The following is a 26,054-nucleotide window of genomic DNA, read 5'->3' as shown; positions in this document are numbered from 1 at the left end:
CTTTGGTGCATATATTTAACCATCCTTCGTTCATACTGCAGCGAATCTGTCGTTTCAGTCGGATACATTTTGGTGTATCAAGGTCTGACATAATCTGACTCTGGAGATAGACTAGTGCATTTTATTATAACGTTCCCCATTTAGTAGATTATTAATGCGTTAGAGTGCCTTTGCTGCCGAGTTTATATATCAGAGTGGAAGAAGCAACATCACTAAACGTAGTATCACTTGGTATTGAACTTTAGATCTCTTAAGGATTGATCAAAGTGTGAAAAAGAAATGTAAAGGAAAAGTTTTAAACGGAGAAAAATGTTCAACTGTGCTGAATTGAAAGAAAAATATTCACATTAGGGTCAGCGGGGAAAAGTGTGTGGGAGTTTTTGGGAAGTACTTATGCCGTGCAAAATCGACAATAAAAATCTCAAACTTTGGAACACGGCAAAAGTTACACGTTGGAATCCTGGCCCGACTGCCTCTCCTAAGATCTATTATTCATTTTCTCTTACAGGCAATATCATGAGCTTCCAGACAAAACGTCGCCCAGGTCTCTCCGAGTAAGTCTCGTGAAATGTGATCCTTCTCTGATTCGCCTGAAGGTGAACTACGTTTTTCATCCCGCCCCACCCCCTTCATCGATATTACTGAAGGTTACCTGACAGTACTGTCGGTGACCTTTTAGAAAAAACAAAGCTTATGTAAGTTTATCCAGTAAGACCAATAAACTGAAAATAACGATATCATTAAATTGGTAATTTTATGATATCGTTATCTCCTAATGTGATGAAAGTTTTATTTACGATGTGTTTACACGCTGTTGCAGCTTTACATATACCTTGATTTATTACAAACTAAATAAATGAATAAAATCTGAAATCAACTTTATCATAACTGGTATAATTTCTTTCATATTAACTAAGTCGCTAACTTTTGTTCCATCGCCTAACTTGATAACTTAAATAGTCCCATACTGAATAGATAGATAAATAAATGAATCCTAATCCGAAATCGAGTTCGCTATGTCAAGCGATAACGCGGCACATATTGACTCAGGCGGGACCTACAGCGACGCCAATCTTTGTTTGTGTTCAAACATGGGACAGTGGATATGAGACTTTCCAATAAATCGTTTTATATAAATTAATATCACCCGCAGACACCGAGTCAAGCGTATGTGCTGTATAAATGATCTTTATATCCAGATAAAAGATATATGGGAAGATGATATAATGGAAAAATGATCATTTATTCTTAAACGCTATCTAGGGCTTATGTTATCAGATCAAACTATCCGTCATATTTTCCGTGTTTGTGTTATTGCGTTTTCGGTTGCCAGGTAACGTGGTCACATCAAGATAACGTTAGTGACATCGATAGAACAAAGGAAATAATGGATTCGAATAAACTGACGCGTGAGAGAAGATAAACATTAGCCAATCCCGTGTTTGCTCCTCGAACCACGGAGGCATAGAACGACTTTGACAAATTTGTTACAAGGACATTCTGAAATTGAAAGAGTTCCTTGTGACGCGAGGAACTGTTGTCAATGATCAAGTAAAATATTTTATATCACAGTGTTTGTTCTTGTTTTTGGTTGACAATAGTTTACAACTGTGTGCAAAGATAAAGTCCGCACTCCTACACTGAAGTTCCCGCGCAATGTAAGGTTGTTGAGTGACTTATGGCCTTGTAATATGTTTCAAAAAATAACTTGCCGAATGCGTTTAAGTGCTCATATTCTCTGACTCCCCTCCCCTTTGAACTTCTCCCCTCCTTCTGCCTCTCTCTCTCTCTCTCTCTCTCTCTCTCTCTCTCTCTCTCTCTCTCTCTCTCTCTCTCTCTCTCTCTCTCTCTCTCTCCCTCTCTCTCTCTCTCTCTCTCTCTCTCTCTCTCTCTCTCTCTCTCTCTCTCTCTCTCTCTCTGGTCTGTAGCTTACGCAGATCCATGGACTTCCAAATCTGAGTTCAAGTCATTTTTCCGACAAAATATTGATATTAGAAGTTATTAATGCAATTAATAAATCCTAGTACATATGCAAGATGACGATGCTGAAGTAACTATTTAATAAACTTATCACCATGTCTCCAGCGTGCAGCTACGATTAGCGTATGACTCCGTATAGTTACAGTCACTTATTCTCAACACAGTCCCTCCACCCAAGAGTGGATGGGTGGAGGGACTGTGTTCTCAAGTACCACGATAAGGTGAGGACAAATGTCTCTTTTCTAGAAAAAGCAGAAAATGAAGTTTTCTCTGTTAGATATTCAATTACGCTATATTCTCGAAAGACACCACCGATCACGTGCAGTTCACTGCAGTCACTGCCCTGTCGAATCCAGTTTTGAACCCGAGCTCATAATTGAATCAACAGGTGGGCTGGCCCATCAGCAACGACTCAATTACTTAAATGTTCTGCGCATGCTCGGTTTCGCCAGTAGCAACACCAAAACAGAGCCGCCATATTTGGCCTGGAACTCAAACACATGCATTTTCTCTCCACTGTTCCGTAATATTCGCCGCATTTGGTGAGCAGGCCGTATTCTAACACATATATTAGCATTAATAGATTAAAAAGCCATGTTGAGACGGCGAGAGCAAGCGCAAGAAGACGATGCGGCCAGTGATACCACCGATGAACAGAGGTAAGGTTTGGCCAGCGGTTTATGTCACCGATCGCTGGGCTTTGTATCGTCAGCCTCAATGTCATTGCATTTCGAATAGTCTCGTTATAAAGAGTGTATGTTTTCACTTTGAAAATAGTGGAATGGTAGGTCTGTGAAAATAAACTCAGGTTCTCATCGCGATGCTTCCAATACTCCTGAGCGAAACAGCCTGAAGGTGTCAAACAACGGCTTATATTACGTCTTAATTTGTAATCGATCGCTTTGACGTTTCCAACATGGAAGCGGTTACCGGCGGAACGTATTTCACAACACGGTGTCTGTCACAGTTACACAGAAGAGGGGTGCAAACCTCGGAAAGGCAGAGATCCTGAAGGGAAAACATTCCGATTTAGGAAGGATGCAGCAATTGAAACCTGGTGCAAGTATTGCACTGTTGGCAATTTGAAACACAGACAATGATGTTTTATTGTTTTCAGCACATTGACAGTCAACTTGTCCAGACAGTTATGAATTCATGGAACTTCCTTGGCAATGCACTTGCAACGAGGAATTTCCATTGACCTTGCCTGAAGGAGTGACAGTAAATTCCTAACTGACCATGTTTACTGACCCCAGACACATAGGTTGCTTCATCTGCCGCTGCAGCTTCCCCATTAAACATTAGAAGCTGAACTGTAGGATATCCCAATTTCCTTATCTTATATTAACTGTGAATTTACATCAAGGTGACGGTGAAATTAACAATTTTAATATTATGCAGTTGAAATTAATATATTATATTTGTTAGATTGATTAAAAGGGGCTGTTGACAGACTGTGTCACAAGCCATGTTGTCAAATACAAAAAGACTCAGTCAACCGGATCGACGGATAGATGTGACTAGACATACATACATACGTACCCATATACATACATACATACCCACACAAAAAATGTAATACCGTGTTTCCCCCAAAAATTGTAGACATGCACGTCGATTGACTTAATTTGCAAACAACACGGCGAAAGATTAAATATTATATAAACTATCATTTACCATACACTTGTACTTTGAACCACAATTGAGTTGGTTTACAAACCATTTTTTTCCAGGCAGCATTACAGCATAAATGAGATAATTACATGAAATATATATTATAATAAACAGTTAGATAGGTAAAACACCTGTGAGAATTGATACTAATTCTTTCTTTTCTGCCAGTAACTTTGATCGAAGTCATCAGTTGTCCAAAACTTTTGGTGTTAAATGCTTCGAACCATGACCACCAAAGCATTGGATTCACCCCATTGTTAACCAAAGTGTGGTTGAATCCATTTTGAGAACATAGGGAGAAATGATTACCTGCAGTAGTCACACTCAGCTGAAATGCCAATCCCTGCAGTGGGGCCCCCCTTGTGTGTAACCTCTGCTTCCAGACAGTTTGCAAACTCTCTCTGTAAATGATCTGCCATATTTAACCAATAGTTCTTATCAACCCTTTGTTGAGGTTGTTAGGGAGACGTCCACTTCTATGCATACACTGTAGATAGAAAACACCTGAGTATGATTATATTGCTGAACAATACAAACTGTCTCTCTTCCTATATTAATATATGTTGCAGACACTGTGCAATCACCATGATGCTTAACTTTTCAAATACCAAACAAACAAACAATCTGTTTTCATAATTTCAGTGGTGAGAGTGACACTGAAAGTGAGTTAGTAGCGTTGATTACCGACAGATCAACACAGGAACCGCTCAGGTAGATATATGTCACTGTTTGTGTTGATGAATTTGGTGCCAGGCGGGATTAAAATCGGTGCCATCAGCTGCTACTGTGCAATGCTTTCCCATGGTGTGTTGGGCCATTGGTTGAAAGAACTCATGACTGGAGATCATTTTCATGCCTACATACAGCTAGAATCACTTCAGTCACATTAACATATCATAGATTGCCTTAATCATGATTGTATAAAATAATTAGGTACATTGACAAATTATCTTAGGGAATGTATATATATATATATATATATATAATATATATATATAATATATATATATATATATATATATATATATATATATATATATATATTATATATATATATATATATATATATATATATATATATATATATATATATATATATATATATATATATATATATATATATATATGGTAAAAAAATGATAACAAGTAGAACACAGGACTTAGGCATTACTCAGAGTTTCACGCTACATGTGCTCTCTGTAGCGATCATCAGACGAATATATATATATATATATATATATATATATATATATATATATATATATATATATATATATATATATATATATATATATATATATATATATATATATATATATATATATATATATATATATATTATGGTAGTTATGCATCCATATAGCAGTGTTGGAAATTATTTGTGGAAAATAAAAGCCATATATATCTAGGCAGGTTACTTTGAATGGTTTCCTGTCTGATCAAAACTGTCCCCCTTAAAATATTTTGACTTTCATGTAGTATACCCAGTGAACCTGGTCTCTGTGATTATTGCTACTTACTCATAGAGCAGGTAACTGTAAAGTTTTATCTACCTGGCCAAAAGTTTACCCACTGCAGGTAGCCAGCTATTTTCTACTCTGCATGCACACAGCAAATCTTCTAAGAACAAAGATTCATCACCAATGCTGGTTTTTGTGAAAACAGCAAAAAAGTTTTGTCTTTCTCAGTCATTTTGGAAGAGAATCACCTCAAGTGTGTGTTATACTAGTGCAGACATACTTTTAAATTTTTTGCTTGTGCAATGTCATGCTGAGAAATATTATAGAACCTAGCTTGGAAGAAATATAAGTATTTTGCTGGTCGTGGTAAAATTACAACCTACTAGACAAGATACTTATGCCCATCATCTAAGATAACACATTTGATTGCTTTTAGGTACATGTAGTGCTGCTGGTGGTGTCATTTAAAAAACGTTTGCATGATGAGGTATAGTGTTATGCGTGTGATAAACCACCTCTGGAATCAGAATCACTTTCAGATGTCTCATAGCAGTGACTTTATTATGGTTTTGGTCCTTGATATTTGGCATTAGCTTCAGTGTCAGATCCGATGAAACTGATGACGCAAAGGTTTCATATTGTCCAGATCTAGATATTTACTGCCAAATTTTTGTCAAAGAGTAAAGTTTGTTGTAATGCTCAAAAAGGAAATATGACTTTGCTGAAAAGATTGGATAGAATTTAAAATTTGTCAAGTTTTGGTCAAATTCTTTGTCAAAAACAGACATTACCAGCTCTGAAGCATACAGTGAAACATATTTTCAACAGATTGAGAAGTGATTTTGATTCTGTTGCTAACATTTCCCATCTCAAGGTATATATTATGCTCTGTTTATTTTTTGTGTACATGTGTACTTAGTTATAGTAAGCCACTGACTGGCATTCACTCATTGTTGACAGCGTATTGTACCTTTGACCCACAAAGGTCAGTTAGGGTCACCTTTTGAGACTTGCAAAGGCCCAGTTCATTGTCTTGTTCTTTGTTCATACCTGAAAAGAGAAGATTTTTAAATTTTGACCTGAAAACAAAGTCTTGTATGTGATTATTGACTTTGTCATTTTATTGACTGCGTCATTTTTTAGTGAATTCTAGAGAGGATTTCAGACCTTAAACCTAAATATAAAAGAAAAAAGAGAATGTAGTTGATAACATTGAAAGTAAAACTCAGAAAACATTTTTTTTGGAAACAAAGATCTTAACTCATTTCTTTTAACTCTAACTCTCAAAGCACAAAGGTTTGGGCCACAGTAAGTATTTCAATAGTGCTAGCAAACTTTTATAGACAGTAAAGAAGGATCATAATGGTTATTGAACACTTTACCTTAGGGAATCAAGTGAGAGTATTCAAATGCTCTCCCCTGGGTTTAATACATGTAAGTGAGCTGCTGATGATCCCTATGTGGCTTTGTCATACAGGCGTCACCATTTCCCTCAAAGTTACCAGCGCAGAGAAGAGATGATGGATGAAGAGGAGGAAGGTGAGGAGGAGGAGGAGGAGTTAGGGGAGGGTGAGGAGGAAGGAGAAGGAACAGAAAGGAACAATAAGTACAGTGAAGTCAGGTAAGAAATAAATGAGAGGGGTGATGCTCTGTGTGTGTGTGTGTGTGATGTGTGAAGTCCATAAATGGCAGATCCATGTTTGTAAATATATAAATAAATAAATAAATAAATAAATATATATATATATATACATATATATATATATATATATATATATATATATATATAATATATATATATATATATATATATATATATATATATATATATATATGTAACTGTACTTCAGGTATAAAGTAATAATATATGTAATAACTTGACATAATTACTCTAGATAATATTATGATATTCTTACTTTGTACCTGATTTACTTTATATATAATATATACATATTTATTTATTTATTTATTTGTTTATTTATTTATTTTTTCATTTATTTAAGTCTAAAAGCACAGTGTCCAGACTGTAAAGTCACTGTAAATTTCTACCTGTTTTATTATATAATATAGGCCAACAAAGTCCAGCTCCATAGAAACCAAGTAATTTCATGTATTACATGCAAACAAGTCTTTGCCTCTTACAGCAATAATTCATGGGAAGATAGACCCCCACACAAAACAATGAAAACAGTTGTGCTGTAACCTATGCAACGTAGCTATGTACTGGTAGACTTTTCCTTGCTATTCTATAGCCTAGACCCTGGAGCGAGACTCTCTCCAGGGTCTGTGTTTAGATTCACTGTCTCCCAAAAAGAAGCAGCCATTTTTGTTTTTATTGTCATAAATTTTTTCTCTACAATTGATACATGTATTTCTCTGGTAAATTTTGAATGTAGGAATAATAATTATTGGCTATTTTCATCTATTTCAACCGAAAATAAACTTTAAAATTGGTTAAAAATTACAAAAATTTAACTTTATACAATGCCAGGTACATGTATGTGTAAGAGGGCACCAAACTAACAAATGGAGACACTTTCATTTTTACATCACATGACTTGTATTTCCTCCATAGATCAAGCCAAGATATGGAAACCTTTGTAACACAAGGAACAAGATCAAGTTGGTTAGCACCACGGGGTGGTGGAGTCACACCAGACCCTCTTACCATCACGTCTGTCAATCAAACTTATCAAATGGTGGTAAGTGGAGAATAATTCATACTCTAGCTTTAGTTTGTTACACATTTTTTTAATGTAAATGATCTTATTCTGTTTCTAAACACCTTCCATTTGTCATGCGCATGGAGGTAGTAGAGACTACTACCTCCGTGGTCATGCATAGTTTCTTACAAGAAATATTACTCAAGGTTCATGTCAAGGAGTTTTTTGAGGGATCGACCACCCCAGTTTTTTTCACAATATGTGAATGACCTTACAAAAGAATACATTTGCAGAACAAAAACGAATATGCAAATTATGTATTGTTATGTAAATTTTCATCTTCTTTTTCCAAGGTATGGAAAACACTGATACTTTGGAATTTCTCTTTGTAGAAGCAAAAGTTAGCAGTTGTGTATAAGAAAAAACCCATTGTTTGTTGTTTTGATAAACTTGTTTTATCTTGCCCTCAGTTTGACCCCTCAGTGTCCATAATTATGCAAACAACCCCATTGTTTGTTGTCGTGCATTGCAGTGAACAAAGGTGCAGGAAGTTTAGCAGAAAAACAAGAAATTTTCTAAATATTATCTTCATTGTCAATACAATTTCAAATCCTTTTTTGCTTCAGGCCATGGCTATCCGCTCATTGTTTAAGCAAAGGGACATTCAATATAATAATAGCTGTATTGCAGTATAGATTTATCTATTGTTATGTTGACTGAATATTGTAAGTTTTATGGTGTTTTTTTGAAAATCATAAAGGATGACCCTTGGAATGACATAGGTGCTTAGTTACACATTTCTGAGGAAAGTACCAGAAACAAAAAAAAAAAACTTTAAAGAAATTTGCAGAGATCCCCTTCTAACTTAATTGTTAGTACTTTTTGAAATTGATCATTTGGACACAAATGTACTTGTAACCTTTGATCACAAAACTTTATTTTTTCTCTCTACTTGGTTTTAATGATGCAGGGTGTGGTTTGAACTGTTCATTTAGGAGATGAACAATGGGAACTTATCAATAGCAAAGAAAGCCAAAACTGAAAAATTTGTATGTGATTATATACTAATAAAATCTGGGAAAGTGATCTTCGATGTATTTACATGTAGCCGGAGTACTCAAAGTAACTTGACCTTCATTGGCTGCGGCAGGGATTTTGACCTTCGTATGATTACATTGGTTGAGTGTTTTGATAAAATTAAATTTGGTACGGTGGATGGACTGCAATTTGGTTCACTGTTTTGGTGCAGTTTGTGAAATGACTGTTTGGTTTAGTTACATGGTAGCCACGACAAGGCCAAACTTTTTGTGTTGTCATGTGTGCCAAAGTGAGATAAAAGTGATATGGAGAGAGGGAGGGGGTTATCAGTTTTGGTTAGGTGCCAATGCTGCGTAAAGATCAAACAGCATGATATCATTTTTAATCCTAGGCCCTAATGCCAGATAATGGATTCTAATTGTAGCCATCATTACGACAGGCCCCCACCTGGCACTCCATTACTTTAAATCCTGCAGGGCCATCTGGCAGTGTGTATGCATATGAAAGGCACAATAAAAGGCTATGGCAATGTTCCCTGTAGAAATCACAACATTAGGAAATCAGTGACCCCGTTGACCCTTGCCTTGATACCATGACAACCAACTGATGTGCTAATCTGAAAACTAAGTACAGTAAAAAAGTTTGCATTTAATTTGGCTTCACCTGCCACTATGTGGCCACGTATCTGAATTATTTTCACTGGTAGTAGGAACGCCAGAATTTACCGAACGTAGATTGAATTAACACAGTTTAAAGCGTAACAATGCTGTCTTTCTGGTGTTTTCGGCTAAAATGTCTAAAAAGTAACTCTGTATGCTTAATTCCTGGAGGACATGGATGAATTTATGATATTGTTTCATGATTTTCTTGTCAAAGGGCTGTCACTTCCAGTGTGCATAAATTCTATTTGAACAAAAAAAAAACACTACAAGCTACCCCCAATTGCTTGAAAGTTAGGGTGAAAGGTTAAGTTGTTGGTTAAAGAGAGGATTTATTAGGGCAGTGGCAATCAAAAGAGAGAAATCAGGCTTTGTGATGGTGTGCTACATGTATGCCAATTTTAATGTGTGATTGTTCACACATATTGGATTTGAGGCCTGTGCAAGTTTTGAGAAAACCTAAAATTTACTTAAATTGTTCAGAAATCATATAAGTGAATGGGCATGCTTCTTAGAGACTTGTTTTTGTACTCAATGTGAAAAGTGAAATGCTTTTCAGAGGTAATGGTCTGTACTGCCTAGGTTCCCTGTGTATTGTTTCTGAGAGACTACAAGCCCCCTGCCAGGTGTTTGAAGAGCCCTCAAGAAAACCAAATAACACGCTTAGTCAAGCAATGTATTACATAATGAAACACGACAGAGACATAAAATCGATGAAATCCGTCACAGTTAGAGAAATATAGAACAAAATAAACTGTGGGCTTAGCAATATCCATTCTCATTGTGAATGGAAATAGCAGTCGCACCATGCGTGTCCTCTCAGAGTTCATTCTTTGTTTCCACTGACCGGTGTGTGTATGGTGGTCAGAGCTAATAGCAACACTGCTGCGTGAACCGCAGATGGACTTTGTTTTGGTGAATTTGAAGGGTCAAGTTACCAATAGCGACTGCAATATGCAGCCTGCAGAATTGTTAGCAGAGTCACGAAATGTGGGATTAATTTGGTCTTTAGCGTGTCGTGCGGGGCACCGCACAGTGAAGCAACGCAATGAGATATTGGAATGTTTCATGTGTGTAACACTCTGCGGACTACCAGCTACATGTCAGGCAAACATGTACTGGTGGTGCAGTATAGTTACAGGTACAACATGAAATTTGGGTATTTTTGCTTACTTTTTCTGTTTTCATTCCAAAGAAAACATTGTTTCACCTGTGTTGGTCATAATGTGCTGATCTCTCTGTGGAATTCATCACTAGTTGATCATATCCACAATGTGAATGGAATTTTGGCAAAAATTCACCCAGGCTTAATATTGATATCCAAAATCATCCTAGTTGATCAACATAAACAGTGTAATCCACTTTGGTGTCATAACCTGTCCTTTGAAATGATCATGTTCTGGTCAATCAATTTTTGTCAGCAAAACATGCGTACAGTATGTTCAGGCGATACAGTATGCTGTAGATACAAAGGAAATTGACAGATGAATGCACATCATGACCAAGTACACACATGTAGCTGTAGAAGAAATAAAACTTGTAATGTACATTCTCATGTATGTAGTAATAAAAATTTAAATTTTAGATTCTCATAATGAAATCAGATCTACTTGTTAGTGTATCATTGCTGATCTTACTCACTTTTATCAATAAATTCTGTCCAATTCCAACTCCATTAGTGAAAGCAAAATTGTCATGGTAGACCCCCCAAAAAATTTAAATGTTAACAGATGCCATTTGACTCAGAAAGATAATACAAAAATATATGTTCATTTAAGGTACTTAGAAGAGCAATTCAATTCGTAACTCCAGGGCTGACAAAAGTATTTAAAAAACACTGGCAAAGGTTTCAGATGCTAAGGGTCAAGAAACTTCCTTCATTGTTGGGTCAGGGCATATAATTAAATGATGTACTCAATCATCGCAGTCTTTGTTGTGCGAGCTGGTAATAATGTCCACCAGCAATTGGACATTGCTCGGCTCAGTCGCCACCATACAGTGTATTTACACGACACAAAAGAACAAATACTGGTAGCAACCTACTCCCTATTGTGTTGGCGTAGTATATTTTGCAACCCTTTACGATATTTGTGGAAGACTTAAAATGGAGTGCTGAGATCTTGAGAATGAAATTCTTGTAACATCTCTGTGGTACCTATGGTGTCTATTTCTCAAGTGTTGACCAATCACCGAGCACGTAGCATACTAGTTGACCAATCACCCAGCACGTAGCAGATTGACTCATTACTCAATGTTTACGGACAGTTCATTCTCTAAGGGCGATGTCTCATTTCAAACTTAGCAACATCTACTTGGCTGAAACATTTACAGTCAAATATTGTTGCACACACTGCCCCACTGCAAACTTGAAAACAAATATTGACTGTTTCGTCTACCTCAGATGTCTAGGTAGTAGTAATCAAGTCTATTTAGTGTACTTTACGTGTACTTTAAAATTGATTGAGTTCAAGTGTGAGGTCAAGGGTCAAAGATCTTAGGCAAAGGTCACATTGTGGAGGTTACGATTTTATTGGTTGAACTCATAGGAAATGCAACATGACTCAGCGATGAAGTCAGTGGTGTTGTGTCAATTCAAAACAAACCATGTGAAAGTCATCAACCCATTTTAAGTTATTACCAGATTAAAATTTTAAGGACCATGTCCACTAAATTTTAAGAGTAAGATTCCAGTGGCATGGTGTGCCTGAAATTTGACCTTAACATAATTTAGAATTGTACTTCTAAAAGGAGGAATTTTTTCTCACGTGTGACTTTTTCTTATGTACAACTGTTCACAACTTAGTTTTGCAGTTCTGCTGCCCTGTTGACCCAGCTGCCACACTGTGGCAATTAAAATTGTGCAAAGAACTATACCCCCCCCCCCCCTAAAGATGTCTTGTGACACATCTTTGTAAACCCAGGACTGTCTGAGGGCACATATACAGCACATGTGTTAATGTAAACACCATGTACAGTTGACAGAGATCTAATGGGTGAAACCCCGGTGAAACCGACCCATATACTTTGAAAACAACATACATTGAAGGATAATATCTTGTTTATTGTACATGATGTGGTTCCAAATTTGATGATACTATTTATTAATTATTGTTATTAAGAAAAATATAATGCAAATAAAAACATTAAGTGTTATTATTTTATTGCTCTGCAAGGTTATTCAGCTTTCACAGTGATTACTTCTCACTCTCTTAAAATTCCTTCCTTCATAACATTGACATTGACCCTGTGTTTTCATGGTTGAATTTCACAGAGGAACCGCGACATGGCTGCAATGTTCAACGAAGGTCAATCTTCTGAAGACTGGTTGAGCACTGGCGGCCACAGCATTGAGAAAATGAAACTTACTCTGAAAGACTTACTCAGCAAAGGAACCATTTCTGCGTAAGTGTCGTTATTTTTAACACACAAGTCACAGCCAAACACTTCAGAAATTACATAAAAAATACCAGTAATTTTGATGTTATTGATGCAGTCAAAAATAAAGTCACTAGCTTCGTAAGTATTTATCCAGCACAAATTGACACAAGTTCGCAGTGCAAATTTTAATTACGCAAGTGATATGGCCTGATGAATTACAGAATATGTACTGGCAGTTACCGTATCTGCTACTGATAATGTCTGGTTTAAGTTCAGTGAATTGGAGATTGCTGCGTAGAGGTCACCCATTTAAAGCATAAATCGCAATACTTCATCATGAAACTATGTGACATATAATATGGCCATAGTTGACTGGCTTCCATGAGATAGAGAAACTGCTCCCAATACGTGTGAATGATGTCTTTATCCTCTGTACTGTAAACCAACAGAAGATGCCTTGTTCATAGTTTCTCAAGGCTGCGCTCTCTTCCTGTAGAGATCACTGTCTTGAAAAGCTATTTACAAATTTAGGAATATTCCATTTGGCTCACTACATGGATCATTTACACATCTTATAAGCAGCTTTCTCTTTGTTTGTTTTCATGAGTCGATGTCATCAAGCCGCCAACATATTTATCAACCATTTTCTCCCTTTTGAGGTCATTTGTAATATTTATCAACCATTTTCTATGTAAAAGACTTCACCTTTCAATATTTTGAATGAGAAATGAAAAAGCGCAGACTGTTGACATACAGAAGATGAACTTTTGCCATTTCACAGTAGTTGCCTTGTTTAAGCCACACCTTCTCTTGATAATTTCAAAGCTTATCCCCAGTCTATATTCTGTTGAATGCTATCAACTCTTCTAATCTCTTCCTCTCCTTTGTTTTCTCACTCCCCCAAACTCCATCACCTTTACAGATTGTTCAAATTTCTTTCCTCTTTGTAAAACACTCCCTGGAGTCTCTCCTACACTTCAAATCGTGTTCATCCCCTCTTTAATACCACATCAACAGCACACCCCCACCCCCCCTATAAGTGGTTGTGTCCATCTTCTGCTTGTTGAGTGGCTTTCTTTTCCTTTACTCTTGCATTTCAAATTTGTTTGCCATCAACAAGTTCACCTTCGTCCCTCCAATCTGAAAATGCAGAAACACATATGCAAGCCAGCATAACTGTTTAACACATTTGTATATTTTCAGCTGTGGGTAATTTTTCCCATTATAATGTACTTGTATTCCCTTTTCACAGACCAACCAAGGGGAAACCTCACACAGGTCAGCAACCCGTCCAACATTTACAGTTTGAAGCCAGTGTTGTCAATGAATTTGAATACAGATTGCATGAGTAAGTAGCACAAGAGAACTTGTATATGTTGCTGGTACATAGTATATCAAAGGGGGACAGCCATTTGACAGTATTTTTATTACTGTTGTAGTTTTTTCTTCTTTTATGTAAAGTACATTAAAATACAAGGTATTAGCCTAGGCAACACAACGTAGTTTGTATGTCATGCAATGTTATTGTTGAGAAACATATTTTAGTGGAGACTAAAATTCAGGCTGTGTTGATGTACAGGTTGAACACTGTGAATTTTAACATTTTTTTCTGAGCAGAACAATTTTTGCATATTTTACAAACAGAGTAATGAATCATGGAAAACACATCAACAGTTACAGTCACTTGAACTTGAAGAAAAAAGATGATCAAATTTAGTAATCTAAATTATGATTTAAAATATTTCAGCTTCATCAAATTTTCTGAAAAATTTTCGTAATTTTTCTTTGTCTATACTTTAATCAAGGGTATTTCTGCTCTCGATCAATTTGTATACCTTTTTAAGATTTTCGATGAGGTTTCTGCTATTTTAACATATTTTCTCTCATGAAAATGCTGCAACTTGTCACATTCAGTTCACAAGATCTGCCCACTTCAGACAAATTCTTTTAAAGAACGTCTTCCACATCTTCTTCAGCCTTTCTCAGTGCAGGAAGACTTTAATCAAGAGACCCAAAACCTTTCCACTTCCACTTTCCTGTAATTCACAGATTAGAACAGCTTCCTCATTGAACAGTATGTTCCTGGATAAGGAAACGAAAAGACAACAGTATTAAAAAAGTGCCTTTTATTTACTCTCATGATAACAGATTTTATTGGCTTAAATAGAGTATTAACTTTCAATGCCTGCAAAAGAGGAACATCTGAAAAGCAGGCAGGGCACCACCAAAACAAAAACTTTGATAAATTGCTCTGCTCAGCTCCAGTTACAAAGTCTGATTACCCTGGAATTTATTTGACTGTGTCTGTTTATGGAGTGTACGGTTTCCTGGTATAGGGTACAGCTAATTCACTTCGGAGCATGAGAAAGTTCGACTTGTCTGGGTGACAGCTTTCACGACCCTTTTCCAAGGAGGTCAGGGGCCAAGAGGTCAACTTGGCGTCGCTGCGAGCATCGTGTAGCACATGTATATATTTAACTTCAGGCTTTTGCCTCATCAGTAATGCGTTTGAAATCAGCAGTGGCGCATATACAGCTGATGTAGGATGTCGTCGCCATAACAACCTCATTGTGATCAGATAGCATTTTAATCTGCTGGAGTTTTGTATACGTCAATTTCCATGGTTTTATTGTCTGCCAAACGTAAATGACATGTAATTTGTAGAAGGACGTACATCTATATCACTCTTAATACCAGTATTACTGTGTTTGTATTGATGTGATTTGTCTGGCAGATAAGCATTGGCACCAATATGGAGACAAACAGCTTACAGTGTCCTCTTTTTGACTTTATGCAGTTCAGTTTTCATATATATTAAGGTGTAAAGTGCTGTGCTTCCATATTGATGTTTACACTTAAAAGAAAATGAAATTTTTTTGCAATTTTCGTAGTTACAGTTCAAAATCTTCACAGGTCAGTAGTGTTCATGATAATCAAGCCCCTCATATAGGGCTTTACTGTATGACATGCCAACTGATTGTAACTTTTTTATCTTAACGGTAGCTCGGTTTATCAAAAGCATGCTGTAGTTAGGTACCTGTCGTAATTGTAAGCCTTTAAAAAATTTCAATGTGCAGAAAAAGCACCAATTCATAGGACAGATCTGCTGAAAAAAATATACAAAGAAAACTATCGATCACTTTGTGATTTCTCGTCAATTTTAAAATAATCAGAACATTCGATGTCGTTAGTGATTATTTTCATTTGACAGAAGGATTCAGAATGATGTTCTTCTATCTGACTGTTTGTAATCGTTTGTATATACAGAGTGGTAGAAAACACAAACTCAGATTTCTCCTACAATATCATTTTTTTTTAATTTGCGTTTTTCTTCCTTGCTTTTAGAGCTATTGAAATGTACCACAACCGTATTAAGTGGTTACTTAAAGGAAGTAAAAAGGTGAGTGACTTTACTTTCTCTCTCGGCTTTTTCACCACTTGACACGGGGTAATATATTTCTACGGTTCAGTAGTCAAGGTATTGTGTGAGCCGGCAGGTGTTACCGGTTGTTCACATTGGGACAGGCTCACTTCGCAGGCTGATATCATCCGGTGTTTGTTTACATCATGAATCCCCCAGAGATATTTAAGTACTGCATGTAGCTAGCCATCCTAAGATTTTGGCAATTCTGTCCTCTGTTTTAAAAGTTTGTGAACTTTCATAGAACAAATAGAATCAAGAGAAGAACCCCATTGCACTGTATTGTCAGATTATCAACTGAGAAAAAAAATCCCTCGGTAGCACTGTAAAAGTCACCCCTGGTTCAGAATGGTATGATCCAGTGGGGTTGGGCATAACAATGGGACTTTATTATCATGCAGTGGATGTAAGATGCAAAGGTTAATCGTCCATCTGGGTTCGCGGTTGTGCATGATTTCATTAACACAAAAGGGTAAACTGAAAGAACAGACATTTTATATTTTTAGGACTGCCCACACATACTAATAGGCTCAGAAATACAAGGGCACATATCAGTAACAGTTACCTTGGATGAATATATTTTACAAAACATTGATATCGTAACTCTTGCATGAAAAGACTTTTCTGTGAAAAAATTACCTGATAGAAATGAGACCAGGAAGTACATAGAGAAAAATTTTTGTCGGAATAAATTCTTTGGGCTCAGAGTATGCGGTGCATTGTTTTGTTGTTTTGGTAAATAACTGAATTTATCAAAACATGAATATTCCTACATACTTTGACCTGTACATCTGAACATGAAGGTTATGCAAAAATATCGCTTCTGAGCTTTTCAACAGACAGTGAGAGACATTGGTAAAATTTTGTTTCATGTAAATGATATAATTCACCAATAATTGTTTGCATGCCAAACTCTGCAAGTACATACATGTATAATTGGATAGAAACATGATAAATAAATATTGTTTCCAACAAATGAATTCACTAATTGATAAATGTAATAACAAGAACACAATCCATTTTAACCCATTCACCGCCATGGTTTGGCCCTGACATATTGTTATCAATTGTGAGTGTGGACCTGTTCACAGGGATTAGGGGTGAGCAGGTTAAAACACCAATGTTGAAGTATTTGTGGCTGCCTTTGGACACTTACGTCAAAAATTCAAAACCTACAAAAGTTGAAGTAGCAGTTCCCTCGAAAAGTTGTTGAAAGCTGCCTACGATAAAACCGATGTGCCTTACGTCCGATTCTTTTGAAATAAATGCAATAAAAATGTACATTTACTCGTATTAATCACCAACTTTTGTAGAAATAATCATACAGTTGGATATGAATGAAGGCTAATTAGGTAAAAGAACCCTGAAGAAATGCACATCACAAATGAATATTTATCCTACAATTAATCAAATTCTATCCGTGCTTCATCAGAAAATCCATTTGTCTTGTCGTAGAATTGCAAGTATCATCTCCCAAGAGGACGATATCATTGAACAAAATATACGCACAGTAGTTGGCCTGCCCTGAGACAATATTGGTCTTGTTGAAAATAAATCATAGTAGTCAGACAGGGAGTTCCTAATTGGTTTGGTTAATCATGCTTTAATTTAGAAGCAATGAAGGGACACAGAAGCTTTGAGTAACTTCTATTGGTCTTTGTGTTCTGTTAATTTGGTATCTATTTAGTATAGAGTGCTGTCATTTCAATGGAAAATGTGATTGTTTGGAACTTAAATAAGGGCAAGCACAAGATGACTGAAGACATCTCTGAAAACAGAGAGATCTAGAATGCTCGCTTTTGGTGGAATATTTTCTCCAAATGACTGATTTGAAATTCCTGCATGTTTTTATTCTGTAACGTTCCATTTTCTGTGTAATCTATCAAACCGGGGTTTTTAAATAGATCATTGTGTTGGTTGTGACAAATCTTCTGGTTTGGATAATGTAAGCATAGTTGAAGTTTAAAAGTTGGACATTTCCATGTATTGTTCTAAAAGACATGTCTATGTAAGTGATGATGGAAAGAAAATTCTTCAAACTTTTCCAGAATTTAAACAGCTTATCGTAGCAAACACATTGAATTGTAGGAATGTAAAAATGACATGTGCAATACTTCTGCTGCTTTTAACCATGATTACCAGTAAATGTGAGAACTTGAAGAAAATTCCTTTTTTGTGTCTGTTGTGTGATGTACACAGGGAAGGAGTGAATACTTAGTGTCTTTTACACATGATAAATGATTTCATGCTTACTCTTCTTATTTTTTGTGTTGATGTGATGCAGATTTTCGGCATGGTAAAGGGTACCAAAGTAGCCGTTGTGGTGGACAGTTCCGACGCCAACTGTGGATTTGGAAGACTCAATACGTTCCAGCAGTCCCTGATGGTAAGTGTATGGACGGGTGGATGAGTTTAGGGAAGCTAGGGATGGATTGAGTGAATGCTAAGTGAAAAAGGATGAGTCAATTAATCAAGGGTCTGTCTGGTGGACGAATGGCAGAATTAAGTATTGAGATGCTTAGTGAAAGAGAAAATTGGAACGGTTAATTGTCAGGTAAATTAAAACTATTATTAGCTGTAACTCTTGATTAATTTTCCATTATTGCTGCTTTGTCTGTGAAATACAGGAATTTGTCGTCTACTGCCAAAATCAAATTTAAATTCCCAGTGGTCAGCTTGTCAATGGAGCCTGTACATGTTTAATATGTTTATTGTTATTTTTGAAAACTAAAGTTTTGTCTGACTTTGTTGACACAATAACATCATATGCAGTGCATTGTCTTCACAAGGCCAGTATTTTGTATTTCAACACACCACGGGACAAAAGGAAAAGCAAATATCCTTGGTTTTCTTGAATGAAAATAATGAAAACGTTATCAACAGTTGCAGTGGTTGTTTGTGGTACAGCCACAATGTTTTTGACATCCGAAATAAACACTTGAGTGATAAGATACACATGAAAGCTGAGACAGTGGTTGTCGTGGATGATTTGAGAAAAGCGCAAATTTTAGCTCAGAGTCACATTGTTAATGCCGGATGTTACAGAAGAGAAAAAAAGGAATATTAACACCTTTGTGACCTTCTACATGTATGAAGTAGGCGTCAGTAGGCGTTGAAGGAAAATATCACCCACTTGTAGTTTTGCAAGTGATCATATTGTATAAATCTGCAGTCGTCAGCAGGTCACAAATAATCCTCATCTAAGCTTTCAAAAATGCAACACACCAAAATATTTAAAAGATAACTCCAATCTTTCAATCTTTCTGACTCAGAGCAAAGGAAATTTAGTTGTAAACCCAAAATATTTACATTTTGGTAAAAAAAAATTGGCATGATTTTAGAAATGCTGGTAGCACTCACAAAACACAATGGCCGCCCCCCTTTACGGTAAACAGTCGGTAGTGAACACATGATTTGCACACTGTAGTATTGAGTCTGTAGGTTTTGTTGTAGGATATGAAGATTTATGGAAATATATTATTAAGCAGGTGTTTTGGAAGGAAACTTTGGCATTTCAAGTCAGTGGATATTGCAGATATTTATACCTTCCCAACTGCCTATTGTTTCACCAGATTTTACTGATGGGGAAATATGTAGAGTTCAGAAAAAACACAAAACAATCGAAGTGATATTTCCTGGTCTTTTAATATCACGGTTGTGCGTAGGAAAAGCTTTCTGTAATTTTGATGAAGCCGTGTAATCTCCCAGCATGCTTCTTTGATAATCCAAAACATTTAGGTTTATGTATTTTTTTTTTACTATCATCACTGAATAACCATTTTTATCAGCAAAATCCTCTTTCATTTCATATTCTACTAAGTAATCTTCATCAGTGCTGTGTAACGATATCGTTCAGTTTTTTTAATGGCTTTTAGATTGACTGGTAATTTTTGTCACAGCTGTTATTTATGTGACTATGCAGGATTCCCTATTAGCTGTGTAATAACACAGATTTCGTGTTTTGATAACTTTCATGATGTGCACGTTTTGCCAATTTTCAGAATTTTTAACTGCACAATGAAATATTACAGATTTTGGCCAACAACAGCTTTATGTCACATGTAGAATTTTGGCTCCTCTTTTCAAATGTTAAGGAGATTTTGTGCTATAGAATATTGCAGATTTAAGCTAACAATATATTTTTTTTTTCATTTTCTTTCTTTTATTCTCTGAATTATGTAGAGTTTAATTGATGAACAGCTTCACATGAAGGAGATGTTGTATTTTCTGGCGTTCGGCACCGACGTGGAACCGCTTTGGGAGTCACCCAGATATGTCAATTTCAGAATGTAAGTAGGGTCCTCTCACCGCCGGGATGTGATTCGTTGCCTAGCAACAGGGGAAAGTGTCCTATTGTTTTGAACGAGATCCAAAAGAGATGTGACATTTTATTTGAAATCATCTTTGCTTCATGAAGAGATGAAAACGTCTCTCAAATCAAAGGTGTTGGATCACTAGGGGCAAAACACTCAAAACACCTAGTTAATACTTTTAAATTGCGCACATACATCGTGATGGAGAGTGGCAATTGAAAACTCATCATAGAAACGCCCTCAGGACAAAACTTGTTTTTTTCCAGAGTCTGACATTTTCCATTGATTTGAAGCCGAAAAATATCAGATTTTAATCTCCCAATGGAAAATTCAGCAGATATGCCAGTGTTTTTATCAACTTGGATATAAATCTTTAAATTTTAAGAAACCTCGAATGCATTTAAGAAATCATGAAGTTTATTCCTACCTATGTAGAAATGAATCTTCATACAATGCATGTTTTTATTTTATATATTTGCATTTTTTACTGAAAAAAAAACAAGCACCAATTGCAGTCAGGTTTCTGTGACCTTTTAAAAATCTGATTACTTTTCAAATTTTTGTTTGCAGATGATATTTTATTTAAAAAAGCCCCTGGTATGCATTTATCACTGAGAAGGATGTACCCAAAGGTTTTAGCAAGAGATAATCCCATTAGAAAAATGCTTTGACTCGGTCTGAAAGGTTGCCATGGTAACATTCAATTTTTATGATTCGGCCATGTTAATATCAGTCTTTACTTCCACCCGCTTGATTGCTAAGAATATGTAATAAGCAAACAACAATGGAATTTCTTTTTTTCCTCTCATGCAAATTTAAATAGTAAATTCAGTTGTACAGATCACAAAGGAATGATTTTTTATTTCTGTTGTGTCTTCAGAATTGATGAGGCAAGGAACTGGGTTAATAATCTGCGTGGAGCTGGAGGCTGCAACATACTGGCCGCGTTGAAGAAAGTGCTGAAAATGAAAGATGTGGACACAATTATTGTCATCCTTGGAAATACGTAAGTCAGCGACTCAAAAAATTATTGCACAGTTTTGGCCAACAGAGATATAATTTTGAAGACTCAGTGATTGTTTGCCACAAGAAATGCTCTATTTTCTTCAAAGAAAGAAACAATACATTTGCATATGTAGAATTCCTGGTCAAAGATAATCACAAGAGGGCGCTATAGAACTGGTTGGAAACATCAGATAACATCTATGTCAAAATCTTGTGCAGCGTCCCTCCAACTGTTCCTTCTATTTGTATTTGCCTGCAGCACATAAATCTTGTTCAATATTTGATATATCAGATGATTTAGAAAACGATTAAGACCTAATCATTTGTGATAATCAGATAATTGATGAGATTCTTATCAATGACAGTCATTTATGAATGTGTTTGCATCATGACTGGGTAAAATTTATAATTCCCTCATGATTCCCTTGTTATTATTTAGAATAGATATAATGTCCAATTTTCAGAAAAGATGTGATATTTACACATTACGCTCAAGTGAGTTTACGTTTTTGTTGACAAATTGACACTGAGTATGCTGTTTAATGTTCAAAATAAAATGAATCTTATCAGTCAAGTGGATTTTCGTCTACATGTATTTTCATTTTGACAGGCCTGATCAAAGTTCAGAAGTTCTGTGCGACTATGTGGAGCAACTGAACGTTGGCGATCCAAAGGCTTTACACACAGTGGCCTATGACTGCAGCAACCATCTTACAAATGTAAGTAACAGTATCAACTTACACCATTAAAAAAAAATCTGTCTCAATGTGTAAATACAGACACATCACCAGTTAGCCATGCAACGCGCTCCATGCTGTGGTTTCTGTGGCCTTCGGATCGCTTCTCCAATCGAAATTTGATCTCTGCCTTCCCATGCTTGTTACATGATATGAAAAGAAACCCTCGGTGCTTTCACCAGATACTAGGGTTCTTGGGTTTCAAAATGATATCATGATGACAAAGAGGAAGTTATAAATTGAGAGTTTCAAGAGAGTCGTCTCAGATTTCTGAAGATGAGATCATCGTAATGAGTAGAAATGATTTTGCAAACATACATGTATATACTCAAATAGTCAATGAATTACTGTATATTCACCGATTATCATATTGTTCAAAGGGAAAAAGTAAAACTTTCCACTCTTCAAGCTTTCGACCCGGTTTCTGTTCTCTTGGATATACATGTAACACTGTTATTGAAAATAATAAGGATATACCAAAGTTTGTAGCCTAGAATCCTATTCCGTCCGCTTGCCTCCGTACCTGGGTCGGAGGTACGGAGGCAAGCGGACAGAATAGGATTCTAGGCTACAAAGTTTGATGATGAAAGAGCTCCTAAATAATTAGTATCACCCCAATTCCCAGTAAACAAGTCCACAATTACCATTGATAACAATGGGTTTGGGCCAAACCATGGTGGTGAAAGGGTTAAATCAACATAACTGATAAGTATTCATTGATGCCATTCCGTAACATCTTTCCAGTGTCAACACTTTTGTGAGTGACAGTCATAACAACTAGTGCTTTTCCATCGTGTCCATGTATTGTTGGTATTTTTAGTTTTATTTTTCATGTTTTCTGTATGCTAGAATGTTCAACTGCCTGCCTAACATCATACTGTAGTTTGTTGCCATCGTTGTAAGAACTGACAAACCCTTATAACAATGTAATCAATCAAGTTCACTTTTTGTTAAATTCATTTGACATTTCATTGCATAGAGACCGGATGATGAAATCCGACTCAAGGTACTGTTGAGAATTGCCAACCGATAAAATGCTTGCCTCTCTACGTGTTACCAGCATGGCTCTCAAATTCACCATTCTCACTTTTCAAAACCACACTCTCAATACCAATATAATTGACACCATGGATTGCTCACACATGCATGCAAAGATCTGGTGTATATGAGCAAAACATCCAAGTATTTGTAACTGCCAAGTTGCAATATACCTGTATGTCCTATACACATGTATACAAGCTGCTTATGGACATGATTTCCTTCATATACAGACACTCTACAAATAGCTGTACACAGTTTTTATCCACATGTCAATTCATAAGTACCCACTGACTTGTCATGATTGGCGGTGGGTATCACTCTAGTAAGAGAGCACAGGCCCGAACATGCTTTCCCCTCCCCCTAAAGTTGTTTGGAACAGGATAATGAGAGAGTGAAACCGTTAAAGTCAAGGGGAAACAGCATACTTAGTTTCATATATACATTGTCACTTTCTCTTTCTTTCAACCCTGGCTTGAACCTTGGCGTTTGTCAAAACCAATTATTGCATGAAGTCGAATGAAGAGCACAATTTGAATTTTCAGCCATACACACTCATGCAGTACAGTTTGTTTTCACAGTCTTGGGAATCCAGGATATCGTTTCCCCAATCCAGTCTGCATGCATATTCTCACTGATTACCAAGACAGGCGTGTGGATGTGGATGTTGCATACACTTGACCAACTCCTAGCTGGTTTTTTATTTCTCTCCGGTCCTTGAATTCGTAGAGCTTATCACACTGATACCCATCACTTTCCAATCAATGCTAGAGTCAGTGTCACTTTATACCAGCATGCATCTTACCATTATCAGTATAATTATAATCACCCCTTTCATGAACTCTCAACTTGAACCCTAAATAATTTTTTCTTCTTTTATTAGATGACGTTGAGGAAATTGGCAGAGTGCTCAGGCGGCAGATATCATGTCTACGCCTCAACTTGTGAAGTAAGTAGCACAGATGCACTGTGACATCATTTCATGAATTCAAAGACTCACACTTGATGTGTTGAGACATGGTCAAAACAAGAAATATTATACTTGATTCAATATACATTGCGGTTTTTCTTCCTGTCATCTTGGCCATAAATACAACTGAACACTAACGATGTACAAAGACTGAATATCTGTGTGCATATGTAATTTCAAAAGGTACATCATCTTATCTATAAAAAGAAAACATGAACAATCTTCATTTGTAGTTTATTTGAATCACCAAGACAGTCATCAAAAATTCCAGGCTGGTGAGAAAAGTTGTCACATTTATCATTCCATCTTGACAGAAGATGATGGAATCTTCACAGATTCCTCCAAGTGCACTACCATGTAGGGTACTGTCTTGTCCTTCAAGATGATTATTTTATTAGTCGGCTGTTCATAGCAAATTATCAGAATTTCAAACACTGTACTCATCAATAAAAAAAAGCAAGTTCTGTTGATCACATAGAGAGGGATCGTGTCACTGATGGTTCCATATACATGTGCCCAGATTTTAATGAGCTTTCAAGCAGACAGTTTTGAAAGACAATCTCCTTTCTGGCCAGGGATACAATAGTGATTTGTCCATCAAAATGAAATGCTTTTCTCCTTAATCTTCTAGTACATCAATAAAAAAATTTATGAGATACTTTCACTTCTCAGACATGATTTAGTTTTGAGGTCATCAAACGGCTGAAAAGTGACTGGACCAGTAACATGGTAGCCCTCATGACCTTGTGACGTGGCTTAATTACTGTGAATATCTTTCCCATGAGTTCCTCTATGCGCAGTGTTTTATTTTGGTCTCTCACTCAAGATGGCAGCCTTGAAATTCAGTATGCTTTAACCATTTGAGTGCTGTAATTTTTTCCCGCCAAAATTTTAGTGCAACATTTTACCAATTTTTAATTTTTCTGTAATTCTTTTGATAATTTCTGACCAAATGGATATCATATTTCATTGGCTAACAAAAAAAATTATGATCTGAAAAAATTTGACTGGGGTATGTTTTATAAAGGTTACAAAAATTGACTTTGGTGCTCAATATGGTTGTTGATTCCATAATAGGATTTTAGCCTGGTTATTGAACAATGCATAACATTTGAAACAAGCTGACATGAATCTATACACTGTACCCATTGGTTTTCTCGAAAGATACATTTCAGTGGATAGGTTTGACCAAATATTGCAACTATGTGTGAGCCCTCTACATTGTGAAAATACATTAACCATGTATTGCCACTACATCATGCTGGATGATGAGTCTGTGGACATAAATGCTAGATTTTCCACCTGAAGACAAAGTGAAAAAAGCCAACAAAAACTACAGCAATGTTTGAGCCATAGATATGATGTTATGTAGATCATGTTACAATCCAAGGATGTGAAACTGTAAAAAATATTCTTGATAACCAGATGTAACATGATGATTGCTGAATAAAACGGAGAGATCTCCGGAAGGAAACAAAAGTATTCTGATATGCATGATGGGTTAAACATCTTTACTTTGTTTCCAAACACAATCCACAGGAACAGATCTATACCGGCACAGATATCACATACCTGTTGAAGGAAATCAAGAATGCACAGGACGTGATCAATAAGATCAAAGAGATGAGGCAAGGCATGATGGGAGATGCGCTCATCAGCATCCTGAATGAGGTGAGTCACATTGCATGATGGGAACTTATAGTTATCTTACTGTGAAA

The 26,054-nt window shown here is 36.2% G+C and overlaps 1 protein-coding gene across 2 annotated transcripts in view; it reads left to right on the top strand.

Moving 5' to 3' along the window:
• Positions 1–2,415: 2,415 nt before the first annotated feature.
• The window catches only part of LOC139151764 (von Willebrand factor A domain-containing protein 3A-like), a 37,953-nt gene continuing 14,314 nt past the window's right edge, over positions 2,416–26,054 (top strand). Inside the window, exons 1-13 of one of the 2 annotated variants that reach the window (XM_070724741.1) lie at positions 2,416–2,639; positions 4,297–4,365; positions 6,592–6,735; positions 7,690–7,816; positions 12,746–12,876; positions 14,105–14,200; positions 16,198–16,252; positions 18,558–18,659; positions 20,456–20,562; positions 21,467–21,592; positions 22,202–22,310; positions 24,250–24,315; positions 25,876–26,007. In XM_070724741.1, coding sequence (XP_070580842.1) covers positions 2,575–2,639; positions 4,297–4,365; positions 6,592–6,735; positions 7,690–7,816; positions 12,746–12,876; positions 14,105–14,200; positions 16,198–16,252; positions 18,558–18,659; positions 20,456–20,562; positions 21,467–21,592; positions 22,202–22,310; positions 24,250–24,315; positions 25,876–26,007 — 1,329 coding nt within the window. In that variant the 5' untranslated portion in view covers positions 2,416–2,574. The remainder of the gene's footprint in view (positions 2,640–4,296; positions 4,366–6,591; positions 6,736–7,689; positions 7,817–12,745; positions 12,877–14,104; positions 14,201–16,197; positions 16,253–18,557; positions 18,660–20,455; positions 20,563–21,466; positions 21,593–22,201; positions 22,311–24,249; positions 24,316–25,875; positions 26,008–26,054) is intronic. The other variant, XM_070724742.1, reaches the window with a different exon arrangement.

This window comes from Ptychodera flava, chromosome 15 (genome assembly GCF_041260155.1).
Source record: "Ptychodera flava strain L36383 chromosome 15, AS_Pfla_20210202, whole genome shotgun sequence".
Classification (NCBI taxonomy): domain Eukaryota; kingdom Metazoa; phylum Hemichordata; class Enteropneusta; family Ptychoderidae; genus Ptychodera; species Ptychodera flava.
The sequence above is the reverse complement of the archived record's forward strand: the minus strand, read 5'-3'. Positions and strand labels throughout refer to the sequence as shown.